This window comes from Aotus nancymaae, unplaced genomic scaffold, assembly GCF_030222135.1.
Source record: "Aotus nancymaae isolate 86718 unplaced genomic scaffold, 86718_ANA_hifiasm-v0.15.2.pri h1tg000029l, whole genome shotgun sequence".
NCBI classification, from domain to species: domain Eukaryota; kingdom Metazoa; phylum Chordata; class Mammalia; order Primates; family Aotidae; genus Aotus; species Aotus nancymaae.
The window spans coordinates 50150525-50170047 of NW_026988442.1; the positions used below are offsets into that span (position 1 = coordinate 50150525).

Here is a 19523-nt window from a genome sequence, read left to right on the forward strand (position 1 = left end):
TTCTGGTACTATCATATGTTTTTATAAAAACTACAAGTTGCTGAAAAAAATCACAGTGGAACACAGTATTGATTAGATTATGCATTCATTCAAATTTCACTAATTAAAATGTCAAAAGGAATTAAACATGGAGTTCAACTAATTCTCACTTTACTAATCCATAAAACAGATACTTCTCAGAAATAGCTGCTAATCTTTCCTCAGTTCTCAGGAAAAAAAAATAACTGAATAGCTGCAGTAAAGTCTCCTATTACTAATTCTCCACATTATAATTTTTTTTAAACCTGCAATTTATCTTGAAAGTCACCCTGAAGTAGTAGCACAAGGATTAAATGACCATTTTTAGATAACAGTGGTTGACATCTAATTGTTTAACAACAAAAGGAGAGCTTGACTCTTTCCCGGTCACACCTGGAAGTGCTCCCTTTTGGTGTTGTCTAGGTTGGGCCACAGAGGGCCGAAGGACAGCTCCATATCCTCTCTGTTCTTTGTTAATTAACTAATTCATTCATTCATTCATTCACTCATTCAGGCTACAATATTGATTAAACACTTATTTTATGCCAAGCATTGTTCCTCAGCTCTTGGGATATATGAGTGAACCAAACAAAAGTGATTGCTCTCATCGAGCTCCATGCAGGGAAAAGAGGCAACAAGCAATAAAAATAATAAATGTTATAAGATGTTGGATGGTGGTAAGTTCTATGGAGGGAAAAAGTAAGAGCAGAAAAATTGGAAGCTAAGGGGAGTTGATTTTAAATGGGGAATTAGGCCTCATTTAGAAGGTCACATTTGAGCAAGGACTTAAGCCCATTTTGGTAATGTCTTTATTATTTTTTCATCCATAAATCTTATGTTCCTATCATTCTCTTTATCTTTCCCAATGCCTTCTACCAAACACATAAGAAACATTATGTATGTATGGGCTTAAAACTACACAAACCTTGAGTCAGGCCTGTTGATTTTTTCATGATAGCATCTGATTTCTCTCTTGAAAACCTGAGGCCTGGCCTTACTCATGGTAACAACAGTAGGTGGATACCTGAATGATATGATGTAACATGTGCTACCCAAACTTCTCTCTCCTCCTTTCCTAGTCTCTTCACTGCCTTAAAATCTACTTCCTGAAATAGTTACATAACCTTCCCATCAGCCAGCCATGCTGCCTGAATTCACCACCGTTAAGATACTCATTATTTTAGATTAAAGCATGGCATTTTTAGGGATTTTCTTTTAAAATTCAAACTTGCCATGGGAATAAGACTGTAAAAAAATCATTCAAGCTCATGAAAGAAAAAGGCTGCATCTGTGGCATGCCTGGCAGGTTTGTAGACAGAGGACCCCAGTCTCCCATTGATGGGTCAGGAGCCAAACTAGAGGGCAAGGAGTCCAGGAAGTCCAGAGGGGAAACCAGGCAAGGACTGGAAGTTCTTATACTTGGCCTGGTATTTTTTACTTACACAAAGAAATATGTTCTGTAATTTTCTTGATCAGCTGGCCCTCTTATCTAATTTTATCTTCTCACTGGGATATCATAATTTTGACTTCTGATGAAATAGCACACCAAGGAAGGGGTATGGTTGGAGTAGAGTCATCTGCCTCAGCAGGAAAACATGTTTTATCTCGAAAATAGCTTAGAATTTCTGGACAGGGTGACAATAAAGAGAAGATCAACTTTTAGCGAGATTTTACTACTATTTGTAAATATACTGTAGACATTGTACCACTTTTCTTACCTACTTCCAAGGCAGACCATGGCACCAAGCCCCCCACCTTGGTAGTCATGGCTCTGAGACATGTATTTCCAGAGTTTCCACTATGTACACAGCTACATAAACATTTCCTTCTTACCTTCCACAAAAATAAAGTCATATTAGATATACTAAGCAATGGATTGTAGACATTTTCTATGTCAACAAATTTATACCTGCATCATTCATTTTTATGTGTTACATAATTTATTTGTCTGATTTTGTCTGGATGAATTCCTAAACAGTTTTAATTTCTGGATGTTGTAAACTGGGTTTCAACAAATATTCTTGAATTTGCATCTTTGTACACTTATCCAACGTTAATCTTAAAACACATTCCTAGAGGTAGATTTGCTATACCAAAAAATATGCATAATTTTGACATTTACTCCTAAATTTCCCTCTAGAAAGCTTTCAGTCCTTCATCTACCACCAACTGAGTATGAGTGTCAGCTTCTCTATAGCCTTGCTATCACTGTGATTCTCCAGTCTTTTTAATCTCTGATAATGCAAATTAAAATGATCCTATTTTGATATTTTATTTTGCATTTCTTTGATTCCTGGTAATATTTAGAATCTTTATTTTTATATTTTCACCTTTTTGGAATGTGTGGATTTGCCTGCATGAACTGCCTGCTTTTATCCTTTACCCATTTTTTTTTTTATTGCACTGTGGAGCAAATATTCTAAAAAAAGGAAAAAGATGCCAAGCACAAATTTCATCTATTGTATGAGACTATTTAGGAATAGACCTAATACCTATCACATGAGTTTGTAGACATATTTTTGAACTTCTGAAATTACAGTAAAAAAATCATATGGCTTCTATATTTCTATGAATATAAGTATTTACTTCCTACAATGTGCCCTCAACACCATTTGGTGATGACATGGCAGGGACTGTTATGTGTACCTCCATTGCTTATTCTGGTTTTCACAGGGGAGATCTCTTTACTATCTGCTTTGGGAGATAAGGACACAGGCTTTCATGCTCTCTGCCTACCTTACCTACCTTTCTTCACTCTGCTTCACTTCCCAACTTTGGTTACATGTACATTTATTTTTATACTTGTCAAGGTTGATACTTTCTCTGACTATAAAGGTCTTAGTGAATTCTAAAAATTTAAAATTAATAAACAATTTAAATTACTATGACTACTTAACCATTACTCTTGAGCTAACTGGTTTGGTAGAGTCGTATTTCTTTCTCTGTGGCACCAATTCCTATGGTTTTCAGTGGAGAAGGTACGTAGAGATTCTGCTTTTACAGTCCACCTAGTACCTCCAAACATATTGTGAATACCAGGAATCTTGATTCCAAATGGTATGAAAAACAACCCAAACTTAGAAGAAAATTACTTACTCAACAAAATAGATCTGACTTCAGAAGTGGCTGGAGATAAGAAGTCACACAATGTTTGTTGTTATCATCTGATCGCTTCATTTGCTCTCTCAGTGATGACTCTAGTACTTTACTTCTTTATTTTGCTGAAATACACCCTTGAGTGCCTTTCTACAAAAAAATCCTTGGAGTATAAACTCTGAATTATCACACGTCTGAAAATGCCTTTATTTTGTCCTCATATTTGGCAGTGTTTCAGCTAAGCAGATTCTAATTTGATTAGCATTTTATTTCAGAACTTTGAAAAAATGGATCCATTGTTTTGCAGCATCTGATTGGCAATGACAAGTGTGTGGTCAGTCCAATGCTTGCTTCTTTCACATGATACTTATTTTTTTTCTGAGAAAGAATATAATATTTTCTCTTAATAATCAGTATTACAAAATTTCACAATTATGTGTAAGTCTTTTCTTGTATTTTGTGACGGACATTTTGTGGGCCCTAACAAATGTGTTTTCTTTTACAGTTTGGGGAAAGTCTCTTGCATTCATTCTGTAATAACCTTTTTTCCTTTGCCTTCTTTACCCTTTATTCCTCAAACTTCCTGAGTTTATAATTTACGTCTCTTAATTTTCCATCATATTATCTAACTTTGTCTTTCTGTTCTGAGAGACTCCCTAAATTTTATTTCACAAAACCTATTTTGATTTAAATAAATTTTGGTGATCATATTTTCAATATATTAGAGCCTATTCATCAAGCTTCTTGAGAGAAATAAACTAATGGGAAAGAGATAGATAGATAGATAGATAGATAGATAGATAGATAGATAGATAGATAAAGAGGAGACCTATTATGGGTTGGCTTATGCAATTATAGAGGTTAAAAGCAGGGAGGGCTCTGGTACAAGTTTCAAAGTCAGAAGGTCTGAGAACCAGGATCCTAGGGCAGGACAAGATAGATGTTCCAGCTCAAGAAGAGAGAGAGGATCATCTTTTCTTTATCCTTTTGTTCTATCTCGACCTTTAATAGATTGAATGATTTCCACCCACATTGGTAAGAACTCATCTTCTTTTCTCAATGCTGATTCAAATTCTAATTTCTTCTAGGAACACCCTCAAAGACACACTCAGAAAAAAATGTTTTACCTGCTATCTGGGCATTCCTTATCCCAGCAAGTTGACACATAAACTTATCTATCACAGAGGTTTTTTTGAATGTTACATTTTTTTAGCTTCATCTCTAAATTGTGGGCAATATCTTGTTGAATCTCAAGATATTGAGAATGCTAATTCAAACTTTTGAAAAAGACTTCTGTTCCCAGAATTATCTCTATGGTCATTTAAACAATTTATTCATCTTGCTTAAAAAAATTGATTTTTCTTTCATGTTTTAGGGTTTGATTCATTTTCTTTTTTAAAAATATTATTCTTGTCTACTGATTCTTATTTTTGTAGCAGATTAAGAGTGAGGTGAGAGGCCTGGCATGGTGGCTCACGCCTGTAATCCCAGCACTTTGGGAGGCAGAGGTGGGTGGATCACGAAGTCAAGAGATCGAGACCATCCTGGCCAACATGGTGAAACCTTGTCTTTACTAAAAATACAAAAATTAGCTGGGCGTGGTGGCCTGTGCCTGTAATCCCAGCTACTCAGAAGCTGAGGCAGGAGAATCGCTTGAACCGGGGAGTTGCAGGTTGCAGTGAGCCAAGCTTGCGCCACTGCACTCCAGCCTGGCGACAGAGTGGGACTCTGTCTCAGCAACAACAACAACAAAAGAATGAGGTAGTAGTGGAGGGATCATGGTATATAGTTGGTGGGTTTAAGGATAAAGGTCAGAAAGCCATTAAACTGGAGGACTGGATTGACTTTGGTGCACTGACTCCCATCCATACTCCTGGGATAAATAAGTAGCTGCAGATTTTTTTTTGCACCCAGAGGTGAAGAGTCCATGTGTAGATTTCCAACCAGTCCTCTTTTTTCAGCCCCATCTCCCTTTCTTACCCTCAGTGGTAAATGCCATCTCAAATATGAAACTGTTTCATGCTTCTGCCAAGCAAAATGATTCCTTTCTGGGTGTAGTCCAGGCAGTTGCTATTTCTGTTCTGCTTTATCCATTGATGATACTTCTCCAGTCTCTTCGTGTCATGTCTGTATCCTTTTCCTCCTTTACCATCAGTTTAACGGAATTTCCAAAGGCAGTGTATATGTTCAGTTGGGCATCTTAAACTGGAAATCTCTCCATCCGTTTTATAAAGAATTGGGACGATTTCTCCCTTGCCCTTAATTATAGCCATAATTTGCAGTGAATTAAGTTCCCAGGTGATTATCCCAAAGGATATCTTAGTCTCTCACTGCTTTGCCAACTATATCTCTGAGGATCTTCACTTCTTTCTTCTGTCTTAGCTACTCACTTCTGTGACAGTACCTTAGGCTTTGTTGTAACTTGAACTGAAATCTTAAATACAACCTGCTGCTATCTCGTAAAAAAACACAAAAAACTCTTTTATTTCCCACCTTATTACTAGTTACTACTACTACTCATACTTTGAATTTATCAAAATGTCCAGTTTATTAGCCCATGTATTTTTTCCTTTCATCTTCGACTCCTCCCAGTTCCAGCTGGATTATACATCCCAATCACTGTACCAATAAATACCCTTTTATCAGAGCCCTAAACATGAATCAATCAAATTGTGTTATATAATGTGAGACTACCTGGGTTTATCCCATCCCTACCACCCATAAGTTGTGGGACTTTAGGGAAGTTATTTAAATATTCTTTGCTTCCACGCCCTCATCTGTAAAAGGAGGATAATAATAGTATGAATGTTCTGGGGATGAAAGGCAATAGTACATGCAAAGTGCCGGGAAAAACTTTATGATCAATAAAAGTGTTCATTAGACATTAACTACTAGTTGCAATATTCTCTATCTAAAAGTGCTAATGAAATAACAATATGTGATTAATAAGTTATGTTAACGTCTATAGGTGCTTACATGTTCTATTTATATTATTCTAACAGTCTTCTTGTTGATTACCCACTTCTAATAAGATGTAATATTTCAATTTTTAAATGACAGTGAAGCACTGATTTATCTTCTGAGTCTTTGTGTCCTCAGCACTCAAAAAAATGGACTCTGTCTCTGTTCTGTTTCTTTTCTAATCCCATTTTGATAGTCAACCCTTTGGGTCTCCAAAGAGAACTTGCCCTAATTATGATAGGATAATAAAACACTGACATCTAATTCTAACATTGATGAAGGTAGTAGGTACAAATTACAAACTGGGAGGCATGTGGCTTTATAGTCTTCCTTATGTAACAGTTGTGGTTTTAGAAAAGAGATCAGATTCAAAAAATAGTTTGAGCTATATCGTTTCTCACTGGTGCTATATTATGCCACTTCTTCCAGATCTATAACTATGTGATAGTTATTTTGAGCTTTGAAGACCTCAGGACTCTTCCTAGCTTGGAACTCAAAAATCTCTTTGGATGATGGGTATATTGACGAATCCTTTCATTTAAGCAAGTCCGTGGAGGAAGAGATTTTAACCCATGCACTATATAAATAATTATCTGATTACTAGACCCCAATTTAAAAAAACTTGAAACAAATTAATATGTTGAACACAGTCTTTGTAGAGTGAAATTGTGTTCTTTTGAGATATGTGCAACAAAGTACTCTGAGGATCTGAAGATCATTAATATTTTAGCCTTAATTATTTTACCTTCACATCCCTAAGGTGTCCCCCAATAGCAAATCAGTGAAATGTCAATAATTTTTTAAAAAATATTTATCATTTTGGAATAAAACTTGAGAAAGTATCACAAAGAAGCAATGTAAGATAGTAACACCAGGTCTTGTTAAAATCCTGGACAAGTTATCTAGTTTTTCTGGGCTGTTTCCTAATTAGCAAAATGAGTTTTGTTATGGATCATATGAAGTAATGTATTAAATCACTTTGTAGATAACAGTGAACAATAAATGTGTATTGAATCTGAGGAATCAAATGGGTAGGATGTTAGGAGTTTTGCTTTCTAGAAGCAAATTTTTACTTTAAAGAATGTAAAATCAGGCTTATGTTTACTGCACTTGTACCCTTATTCTCCTAACTTGTAACTTGCCCTTAAATAATTTGCCATGGCTTTTGGTTAATCGACCTATCTCTCTTTCATCTCCCCCCCCCTTAAATAAAAATATAACATCCTCATGCTTTCAGCACGGTCTCACCTTCAGACTCTAGGAATATATCTCTGAATGTGTTTTTCTGGGAAAACATATAAATCAAAATCATTTTTGCAGACATACGTTGGCTTCTAATAAATAGTTCTAGTAAGCTCTCCTTATAACCTAAGGATTTATGTTATAGCTCACTTATCCAGTGGGCTTACCAGAATGTAATCATATTCCAAAGTCAACCTTACAAGGTCCCTCTCTGGAAAAAACTCAGTTGATGAGCCTCTACTCTCCTAATTATTGTCCTTACATTTTTACATGCCAATGTCATCCTTCCCGATTTTATAGCATTTTAATAGATCCAGAGTTGCTTTCTGAGAAAAGTCTCAGTCCTAACAAAGGTTAGACTTGACCTAAGGATTACATGCATGTGGTATGTGTCCTTTCTGGTCCTCCTCCCAGGTCCATGCAGAAATCACCAATCTGTGAGAAAACTCTTTCTACTGAACACAAGCTCAGCTTCAGGCTATTTCTGAGCAAGAGATTTAGGAAGCTGAAGGAAGCAAGTATGTAAGAATGTACCTGCCATACTTGTACTAGAATGTAAGTTCCTTAAGGACACAGACTGTGTCTGATTCATTTTTGTTTTCTCAACAAATGTAAAAGTAGGAATAAGAGTTAGTTCCCTACGTGCTTTTAAAAAGTTAGTAAAAGCATTTTCATTTTGACTCCAAAATTTAAAAAAAAGCTCATAAAGATGTTATAATGTTTTAAAAATCCAAATTTTATAAGAGTTCTTGTCTGGATGAAAATTAGGACACATTCACATTATCTCAAATGAATGAACATGTATGACTCTATAAAAACAATACCTCCCTAAACTATGAAATCAGATGGAAAAACTTGACATCTTTATTTCTGCAGTCTAAGTTTTCTTAAAACAGTTCAAACTAGTAAGAATTTTCCAGAAGTTACAGGTTGACCTACCCAACCTTCCAAGGAAAAAACAAAATAACTTAAAAGACGTTGTTTCACTCTCATCATTTTCCCCCCTTACTAAGTCTCAACTTAAATGTGTGTTAAAGCACCCCAACTTCTTCATAGAGCCTATTAAATGAGTATCTTGTGGCCACATGCAGCCATAGAATCCTGAGTGGTGCTCAGACCAATCACATTTCAGTGCATTGTTAATTGCTAGAACTAATGTGCTCTCAGCATGGTCTTTTAATTATACCCTAATCATTTATTATAGTTTGTTTCTCTGTACAATGTAGTCTTGGTAATCACCCACTAAAAATTACCTGTGTATTCTGGGGCTTTGGCAGGTTAGGACAGAACTTCTGAGAACAGACTGTGTTCCAGAGAGGGCAATCAATCTGACAGGACTTACACAGAAACAATTCATTCAGGACCTGGCTGGTGGCTTTTATCTCAGATCTGAGTGTTGCGCAATCACTTGGAGATACCTGCAAGTGTATAGCACCCCTTGGATATTACTCTGAATGATTAGTTCAGTTTGTAAAGAGGTGACTCCACCAACAGCAAAGGAGAGGGCCCAGCCCCAAGCCACCAGGAATACAGCTCTCTGCCAGTAAAAGTCTAATGATTCATTTTCCTCAACAGAATTTTCATAAGGCTGGAATTCAGGGAGGGATGTCTGGAGAATGTCTGAAAGGAAGTTCACAAGCCACTGTCCTGCTCTTTGCTGCAGAAAATGTCCCATGGTAGCCAGACAAGTTGACTAAGGCAAACAGCAACATGTTTTGGTAACATTTCCCCATTACCTTTCATGTACAATCCAAGAAAGGTTGCCATGAAATGTTTTAAGGGGGTTGGGAACATTATAAATTTCCAAAAAAGAAAACCATTAGTGGAAAAATTAAGGACACAGTAGATTTAACAACTGTGTTTACGTGGAATCACAAAATCTATCCAAGTGAATTGCATTAAAACAGACAGAACACTCCAAGAAACTGTTGTATGTGTATTTTTTTTAATTCAGTCAACCATTTTACTAATCTGTCAAGATGACCAATTTCTTTGGAATTATGTAGAGTTAGCCAAAATGAAATTGTACATAAGATTTACTTCTCTTTTCAGATGCTTTTTAATTTATTTTTAAATCTTTATAATTACTAAATGTTCTCCTCTCTCAGAAGATATTCTGAGAGGAAAGCAAAAATACCACTCTTGTAAAGCCATTTCCATTCTTCCAAAGGTCTGCTGGTAAATTATTCTTACTGATCTTTCCATCTTTCTAGCCTGTGCATACACACCTAACCCATACTAAATTTCACCAGATGGCATTTTATTTCTTTAAAGTAAAGCAGCCGTGGGTTTAGACAGTTGAATTTTTAAACTTCTGTATTTACTGAAAGTGCATATGGTGCTATATGGACAAAGAAATTGTGCTGAAAGAAAAACATTTCTGTCTGCAGTACCTCATAATCTTCCAGAGGAAAAAAAAGTGCAGTTATATGGTACATTTCTCACAAAATCTTATGTGGCTTCAATGTTCTTCCTCTGTTAAAAATTAGATATACGTTTAATGTACAGACCTGCACGTTTCATTATTTTAAATTCATCTTTTAGTTGCAAATAAAAATGCTGTACGAAACCCAATGACTTGCTAAAGCGATCCCTGAGTGATTTCTAGAAGAAAATGAAAACATAACCCTGAACTTGCAAAAGAAAAAAAAAAAGAAAAACCTCTGTATGTCAACGTAAGCAGATGTTGGTATAGAATTTACAAGGATGAGAAGGCTATAAAACCTCCCTTGAGCCACTCACAGTTCATTTGAGGGCCAAGAACGCCCCCAAAATCTGTTTCTAATTTTACAGAAATCTTTTGAAACTTGGCACGGTATTCAAAAGTCCGTGGAAAGAAAAAAAACCTTGTCCTGACTTCAGCTTCCAACTGCAAAGACAGACTTGGTCCTTTTCAACGGTTTTCACAGATCCAGTGACCCACACTCTGAAGACAGAATTAGCAAACTTTCAAAACATCTGGAAAAATGAAGGTTAGTGTAAGCAAACACAGGTATTGCTTAAAAATGAGGGTTGGCTGGATTTAATGTAATCAGAGTTTTCTACTGTTTAGAAGGTAAGGATTTGTACATAAGTATTTACTTCCTGAATGGGTTGGGATTGGAAAATTGCTCTAAATATATTGTAGAAACATTTTTCCCTGCAGAGCTGGAAGAATTCCAGCAATTATAGCCAGATCAGTGGAAGACAATCAAAAGCTTTGTGGGGTGAGAGAAATAGGATTTAAGTGTAAACAAAATCTTGCCATTTCTACTATTTAGCAGGAACTGTGTGTATGCCTAATTCTCTTTATTTTATGCAGACTTGGGTAAAAATTCTATCTGGAGTTGCCACCTCTGCTGTGCTTGCTTTATTGGTGATGTGCATTGTCTTACGTCCTTCAAGAGGTAAGAACTTTCTCTGATTTGCTCTTTCTGCCTAGAATAGCTTGGAAAATGTACTAATGCAAGATCACAAGTGGTTGAACATTTCCTAAGTGCTTATGTTCCAAAGTAAGTCTGTTATTTCTAAGAAGACATATAAGCTCACAGATATGTTGTTGTGCAAGACCAGAAATACTGAGGAATTTAAGGCATGGGTAGGAAGAGATTTACAGTGTTATTTCAGCAATAGAAAAACCTAAGAACTATGCTGCATCACCCCCACAACCCCCAAAAATATATGCTAAATACAAGCTTTGACAGGCCTTTAGAGACAACATTTTTAACTAGCATTGCTTTTCATTATTAGGTTTCTCTCATGGAAAGTAAAAATAAGTAAGAATGGAAAAGTTAAAACAGAATCTATGGACTTTTTTTATTACTAAATAGTCTTTCCAAAAATTTAGGGAGGAAGTTGAGAATACAGCTCTCAGGAATAGCTGTATAGAAAAAGCGAAGCTGTTGTTTTAGATGTAGTAGCACTGCACATCAAATTAGAAAACTAAACATTGTTAAGCTAGCATTATGATCAGTGATAAATTGAATCCTTTTAGAAAAAAGGCTTAGATTGATATTGATCTGACTTTGCTAGGTACTGTGGGCTGATATCAGAGGTAGTTTAACTATGAAGTAGGACTATATTAATAGATAATCCAGTGATATTAGGGGAATAGCTTTTTATGAAAATATTTATGAAGAGAAACTCAAAATTCTGAAATGGAAAAAAATCTAATAATAACAGATCTTATGTCTTTGGGTCTAGGAAAAAGGGAAAATTTGCATTAATAAATACTAAAAGTTTATGATAACAAATGTGGGAAATATCTTTGGTCAAAAGTTAATTGATAGTGAAGGAAGATCAATAAAATAACTTCAGCTAAAGAATGTATGAGACCTGAATGACTGTTGCTATTGAAAAGGAAATGTAGAAAAATGTTTTGGAAAATTGAAAATAATCATCAGATTTTCATAGAATTACAACATGAAATAGGTTAACCCATAAGAGGAATTCAGCTTGTATCTTCAGTGTTAATTTCAGTCTTTGTTCCTGTTCTCTGCCAGCACAACATTGTTCTTAGGCTGTTGAGAGGTATCGTGTGTGTGTCCATATCTTTCATAAATTTTCATGTTAAAATTATTTTCAGACCCTCAACTCAGTGGTCTTGGGACCACATTTCCCTCATATCAGCGATTGTCAGGTGGTGGATTAGGTCATATTGATCCTTTGAATGTTAATTCATTAAAAATTAGCTCCTGATTTTTAAAGAAATTCAACCTTGAAATTGATACTTTGCACCCTCAGAAATAAATGTTCTTGGAGCAAAAGTTTGTTAATTTTATTGGGCACTTGCCTCCATGTCCAGAGGGAAGGATGAATTTTACCACGGAATTCAAACTGTAATTTCTAATAAGAAATAATTATATTTACATATTTACAAATAATATATAGAAATACACATACACTGATATTTGAGTAATGACATATAATCTCTATCCCTACCCTCTTTCCAAGTTTAGGTATGAATAACTTACATATAAATATATGTTGTAAACTATATACAGTGTAAAAGCCCCTATGTAATTTATGACACACTTTTCTATTTTCAACTAACAGGAAAATTCTGAGAATAAAGTGATTTCTTGATAGGGTGAAATAATCAAATTAAACTCGAGTACTCAATGAAATTTGAATACTCATTCAGAAATAGAAAAATCATAAATAAGGTGAGAACTATTGTTTTTGGTCCATTATATCATTCTTTTTCTGTTTGAAATTTGCTGAATAACTTCTTAGAATGTCAACCAAACAGCTTGTGAATGGCACTAATCATTCCCCTACTTTCCTGAGAAGGACCCAGGGAAGTCAGTGCCATGGGCAGCCCTGAAGTCAGGGGTGGTGGCTCCCTTCTGACTTTGCTCTTTTCTTCTCACACCTCACTCCTCAATCTTCTCCCGTCTGGAGTGCCAGGTCCAGTCCTCACTCTCACATCCGCCCAGTGCCTATGAGAATAGGATCTGAGTTGGTAAGGCAGGAAAGGGAAGGAGGAAGGGGAAAAAAGAACAGAGAATTCAAAGCCAAGGGAGCTCCTACTTAGTCTCCTTCTCACCCTTCATCAGAAATCCCATTACCTCACATTTGCCTTAGGAGCCCTCGTATCCTCAGCCCAGGATTTTATGCACCAGTATATAAACAGTCTTCTGAAAAACTTAAAGCCACACTTAAGAAACATTCATTCATTCATTTTCATGTTAGTGCATTAATCCCACTAACTCCTTGCCTATCATCATGCCAGTTGCTGAGGATATGGAGGTACAGCAGTCTATCCCTCTGCAAGTTGGGGAGTAAGAGTCCAGTGCTTTCTGAACCCAAAGATGCATGGTCAACACCACAAATACCAGAGAAGGATTTCTGTTATTTCCTACCAGGTCTAAAGGAAAGAAAAAAAGAGAAAGGCTTTTCCATCCCAGGAGAACTAGCCTCAGGATTAAAAAGGTTTAGGAATAATTAAACTGGATTGTAGGAACAAATATAAAAGTGTAGTAGTGAAATGAGAAAAATCCATTTAGCTCACTTACAAAATATTAACTATAAGGAAAATTTTTTTTGAAACTTGTAAAATATCCCCTTTTTGGTTTTGCCAAAGTGGTTGTCCTTGCCTCCGGCTTATTCCCCTTCAACTGACTTCTTTCCTCTCTCCTACCTCTATTCCCTTTTTCTTTTGAAATTCTTCGTCACAAGCATCACCCCTCTTCTTGTGTGAATATGCAACAAGGCTGAGAGCGGAAACTGAGCTCTTTTACCTCCCCTTATTTTTGTTGACCCCGATGACAAACATACAAACTTTCTTGTTTGAAGAGATTTAACAGAGGTGACAGAAGCAAAAAACTAGAAGTGGAAAGGTATAGAGGTTGCAGAATTTTGCAGCTAAATTCTACATGAACTTGCTTAATGATTTATAGTTTCTGAATTCCTGGACCATTCCTCCTTGGCTTACGGAAAGAAATTGTAGGAGGTATTTGACCTTGTCTCAGATTCTATTGAATGTAGAGGTCAATACAATCTCTTTTTTGCTCTCACTCAGCCTTATTCTCCTCCACTCTTAACTTCTTATATCTTCTTTTGTTTTGAAAAACAAAAAGTTTTGCTTTGTTCCCCACATGGTGATCAACAAATACTCAATAAGTGTTAGCTATTATTTTTCTAAAATTTCTAACGTAGTAAATACTTCATAAATGATAGAATTCTGTGTCTGTGTTCTCCATTGTTGAGAATATATACATATACACTCAGCAACAGCAATTTGGCCCTTCTATGTGATGTATTTCAATTTCAAAAATGTCTTAATTCTGAGAGTAGGGAGTCTTTATACCAGAATATCATCCCTGTTCCTCTTATCCCCTACTTTTTTCCCAAAAAACAACAAATGTTTCAGAAACTTTTGTGTCTAAGGCACTCATACAGAACATTGATGGCTCTAGGGCAAAAGCAAAAAAAGAGAAAAGAAGAAAGATACAAGAAGTTAAGAGTGGAGAAATGGAGAATAAGGCTGAGTGAGAGCAAAAAGGAGAAGGGTGGGTGGGTGTGTTGGCTTATTGCTGTAATCCTAGCACTTTGGGAGGCCAAGGCAGGAGGATTGCTTGAGCCCAGGAGTTTGAGACCAGGCTGGGCAACATGGTGAAACCCTTTCTCTATAAAGCAAAAAAAAAAAAATACAAAACAGCTGGACCTGGTGGTGTGCACCTGTAGTCTCAGCTATTTAAGAGGCTGAGTATCAGGAAAGTGTTTGGGAAGTTCAAGAAACCAAAAGGAAACTGATAGAGCTATGAGGCCAAAATTATTTAAACAAATGAACAAGGAGAATATGTATATACACATGTAATTGTGATTCTACACATATACACATATATAATATGTCACTATTATTTAGCTGAGTACTGCCTTTTATAATGCATTGAAGAAAATATTTGAAGGCCACAGACAATTTGGTTAGAACAGAGATCAATATTTTTTAAGAAGAATATCATTTGGAAAGTCTGAATTTTCCAAATTCAGAAATCCATTGTTGTTGTTATTAGTAGTAGTAGCATTATATTACTTATAATTTCAACAATCACTTTTGGTAAAATAAGATATATGTGAGATAAAATCATCTTCAAAGGAGACATAAATATGTAAGTTGTAAGGTTAAAATTCCTCCCAGGACACACCAAGCATGGTGGCTCACACCTGTAATCCTAGCAGTTTGGGAGACCAAGGTGGGCAGATCATGAGGTCAGGAGTTCAAGACCAGCCTGGCTAATATGGTGAAATCCTGTCTTTACTAAAAATACAAAAATTAGCCTGGAGTGGTGGCATATGCCTGTAATCTCAGCTACTCAGGAGACTGAGGCAGGTGAATCGCTTGAACCAGGGAGGCGGAGTTTGCAGTGAGCCGAAATTGTGCCAATGTACTCCAGCCTGGACAACAGAAGGAGACTCCGTCTCAAAAAAAAAAAAAAAAAGAAAAAAGAAAAAAAATTCTAGGACCAACATTCAGTGTATGAAACAGATTCTGTCAAACATCTTAAGAGTTTTAAGCTTATTTTTTCACTATACTTATGGAAAAAATATGTGGAAGTCTAAAAGGTTAAGAAAAAGTTTCAGAAAGTTCATGAATATAAAAGAGCTTTTTAGTCAAGATAAAGAAATCAAATTTGCAGTTTACACTTATCTAACTTGCACGTGAATTTTAAAATCACAGATGAATCTTGGCAAACTCTCTTTGAGTTTTTCCAAATTCTAAATAATTTAAAAAGAAATCCAAATCCTTGTATGTTTCTCATAATGCAGAGGAGTTTACCTGTCTCAAATTTCCAAAGCAAATTGATTTACAACTTCAATGAGAATATCCAGTCATAGATATACCTTGAAAAACATATTCAAAAGTTTGAACCAGAGGTGTGAAATATCAAGACTAAAAGTTCCTAAGAAACGGAGACAGTCAAATTGAGCCTTTAAAATATAGCAATAAATTGTAATCCCAGCTACTCAGGAGGCTGAGGCAGGAGAATTGCCTGAACCCAGGAGGCGGAGGTTGCGGTGAGCCAAGATCGCGCCATTGCACTCCAGTCTGGGTAACAAGAGCGAAACTCCGTCTCGAAAAAAAAAAAAAAAATATATATATATATATATATATATATATATATATATATGGCAATAATTAATACAGTAGGCATGCAATAAAGTTATCTTCTCATAGGACAGTTAATCAATTACAAATCAGTCTCTTTTTATTTCTCATTATATAGAGAGCCAAGAACTTATTTTTCATTTCCAGTATCCTTTTGAATTGACTAAAATTATGCAATAAAGAACAGAATAACTTACAATATTTGTTAACATTAATTCCCATTAATAATAAAAGCAGGATTGTCTAGTATCTAAATTAAATTTTAAATACAGGTTATGATTTATACTTGGTGGAAAAGCAGATATGTTAGGACTTTTTAAGGAACAGGATATGACAATTGTATGTAAAAAGAAAAAAGACAGATAACTGGTCAGACGTGGTGGTAATCCCAGTACTTTCGGAAGCCAAGGCAGGGGATCACTTGAGGCCGGGAGTTTGAGACCAGCCTAGCCAACATGGAGAAACTCCATTCCTACAAAAACAGAAAAATTAGCAGTGGCGGCACATGCCCATAATCTCTGCTACTCAGGAGGCTGAGGCAAAAGAATCGCTTGAACCTGGGAGTCTGAGGTTGCAGTAAGCTGAGATTGTGCCATTGCACTCAAGCCTGGGGGACAGAGCAAGACTCTGTCCCCACAGCCCCCACCAAAAACAAAACGAAACAAAATCAGATACCAAATGAAGTGGGCACATTTCCAGAAAGACACTAACTACCAATACTTGCTCAGGAACAAGAAAACATAAATGAAACTATAACCCCAAAAAAGATTGAATTAGTCATTTTAAACTTCCCACACATAAAAAAATCTTAGGCTCAGATGGCTTCACTGATAAATTCTACCAAACACTGAAAGAAAAACTATTACAAATTTTTCACAAATGTTTTCAAAAAATGAAAGAAAACACTTCCCAACTCGTTCTATGAGGCCAATATTACCTGCATTACTATAATGCCAAAACCAAAGATGTCACAAGAACACAAAATTATAAATTGATTATCTTATGAATATAGATGCAAAAATTTTCCATAAAATACGAGCAAGCCAAATCCAGATTATACACCATGACAAATTGGGATTTAGCTTGAGACTACAAAGTTGGTTTAACGTTTTAAAATCAATTAATATACTAAATTTTATTAATAGAAAAAAGGACAAAAGCCTCACAGCCATTGCAATAGATACAGAAAAAGGATTTGACAAAATGCAGCACCATTTCATGATAAGAAACACTTAATGAATTGGGAGTAGGATGAATTCCTCAACCTTATCAAAGACATCTACAAAAAAAATAGCTAATGTCACACTTACAGATGAAAGCTAATGTCACACTGTTTTCCCTCAATAATCAATAACAAGACTTGATGTCCTCTCTCATCACTTCCAATCAACATTTTAGCAGTGGTTCTAACCAAGGCAATTAGGCAAGAAAAAATATATATAAAGTATCCAGATTTGAAAGGAAGAAGTAAAGCTATTTCTACTAACAGATAACACAATCTCTTTTGTAGAAATCCTAAGGAATTTACTAAAAAAACTATTCAAACTAATAAAGCTCAGCAGGGTTGCGGAATACAAGATCCATGTATAAAGATGAATAGCATTTCTATGCACTCCCAATGAGCAATCCAAAAAGATCTAAATAAGTGGAAAGACATCCCATGTTTATGGATCATAAAACTCAATATTTTCAAGATGGCAATACTGCCTAAATTTATCAACAGATTAAATGTAATCTTTATCCAAATCCTAGATAGCTTTCTTTTTTTTGCCGAAAGTGACAAGCTGATCCTAAAATTCATACAAAAATGCAAGGGACTCAAAATAGCTAAAACAATATTGAAAAAGAATAATAAACTTGGAGGAATCACACTTCCTTATTTTAAAACTTACTACAAAGCTACGTAATCAAGACAGTGTGTTACTGGCATAAGGATGGATATATAGATCAATGGAATAGAATTGAGTGTCCAGAAATAAAGCCTTATACTTAGTTAATTGATTTTTGATGTGTGTGCCAAGACAATTCAACAGGAAAAATCTTTTCAGCAAATGATGCTGAAACAATTGGATATCTACGTGCAAAAAAAGATGTTGGACATCCAGTTCTTCACACCAAACACAAAAAAAGATGTTGGATATCCAGTTCTTCACACCAAATATAAAAATCAACTCAAAACGGATCAAAGACTTAAACTATGAGTTTAAAACTATAAAACTCTTAAAACAGGGAGCCGCGGTGGCTCCGGCCAGATGTCCTGGAGCTTGAGGAGACGAGGCTATGAGTTCAATGCCAAGCTGGGCAATATGAGAACCTCTCATTCATTAAAAAAAAAAAAAAAAAAAAAAAAAAAAAACTCTTAAAACATACAGATACATTTTTATGTTTTCGAGTTAGGCAAAGTTTTCTTAAATATGACCAAAAATGCAAGAAACAAATGAAAACCTACATAAATTGAACTTCACCAAAATTTAACATTTTAGGGTGGCCAAGAATACCATTTAAAAAGTGAAAAGACTACCTATAAAGTGGGAAAAATATTTGCAAAGTATATATCCAATAAAGGCCATGCATCTAGAATATATAAAGAATTCTGGCAACTCAATAATAAAAAGATAAACAACCCAATTAAAAATGGACAAAGGACAGACATTTTGCCAAGGAAGATGTACAAATAACTAATAATCACATGAGTGATGCCCTACGTCATTAGTCATTGCAAAATGCAGAACAAAATCACAACAAAATACCAAGAATGAAATTGCAGAGGAGCATTTAGGCATCCGTTAAAGCCTACCAATTGAATGCTTGCCCTTGGGAGTACAGTAGAAATGGAGACAATCAGACAGTAGAGAGAGATATAGTAGATAGCCTTGGCAGGCATGGGTGTTGGCTAAGGAAGAGAAAGATCAAGGATCACACCAAAGTATTTGTGTTGAGAAACTACATGAATGGTAGGTAGTGCTATTTACTTGGAGAAATTTGGAAAAGGAGCATGGAATATTTTTTTTTATTAGCATTTAACATATTGATTTTGAAGTTCTCGTGAGATATATAAGTGGGGGTTTTAAAGGAAGTTTAATATACATGTCTGGAGTTCAAAGGACAACCCAGTGAAAGTCAGGTGTGGCAGTGGTGGCAGGGGGTGGGTCAGCCCAGGGATATGTAGTAGAAACCCTGGGAGAATGAAATGGCCTAGGAAAGTTGCTCTTCCTCAAGTCCCACCTAGCAACAGTAACGGTCATGCCAAAATGTCAAGTAGACATTAAAGGAAAATGAGTTGGCAAAGGAGACTGAGGTCTTCAAAAATAAACAAGGCTTGCCTTCATCTTCAGGATCACCAAAGGGTCATTTGCCATTCATGTTCTTGCACATTATGTTGATCATATCTTATGATCTTTGAAGGCCTTAGTTATCCAGAAAAATAAATGAACCCTAATTAAAATAACGTAACTCAACAATAAATATAACACACGAAAAGGCTAATTTTAAAAGTCTGGCAAGTCTTTTGAATAACTTATGTTATTCAGTATTGTACATAGAGAAAACGTGGAAAATTGCTGTTAGAGCTGAGACATTCTTCAGGTAGAGAGTAATAATAATGGCACTAGTAGCT

At 35.6% G+C, this 19523-nt stretch overlaps 1 protein-coding gene across 2 annotated transcripts in view; it reads left to right on the forward strand.

Moving 5' to 3' along the window:
• Nucleotides 1-10159: 10159 nt before the first annotated feature.
• The window catches only part of FAP (fibroblast activation protein alpha), a 70515-nt gene continuing 61151 nt past the window's right edge, over nt 10160-19523 (forward strand). For both annotated transcript variants that reach the window (XM_012440643.2, XM_012440645.2), the window contains exons 1-2: nt 10160-10289; nt 10619-10703. In XM_012440643.2, the coding sequence (XP_012296066.2) occupies nt 10284-10289; nt 10619-10703 (91 nt within the window). In that variant the 5' untranslated portion in view covers nt 10160-10283. The remainder of the gene's footprint in view (nt 10290-10618; nt 10704-19523) is intronic.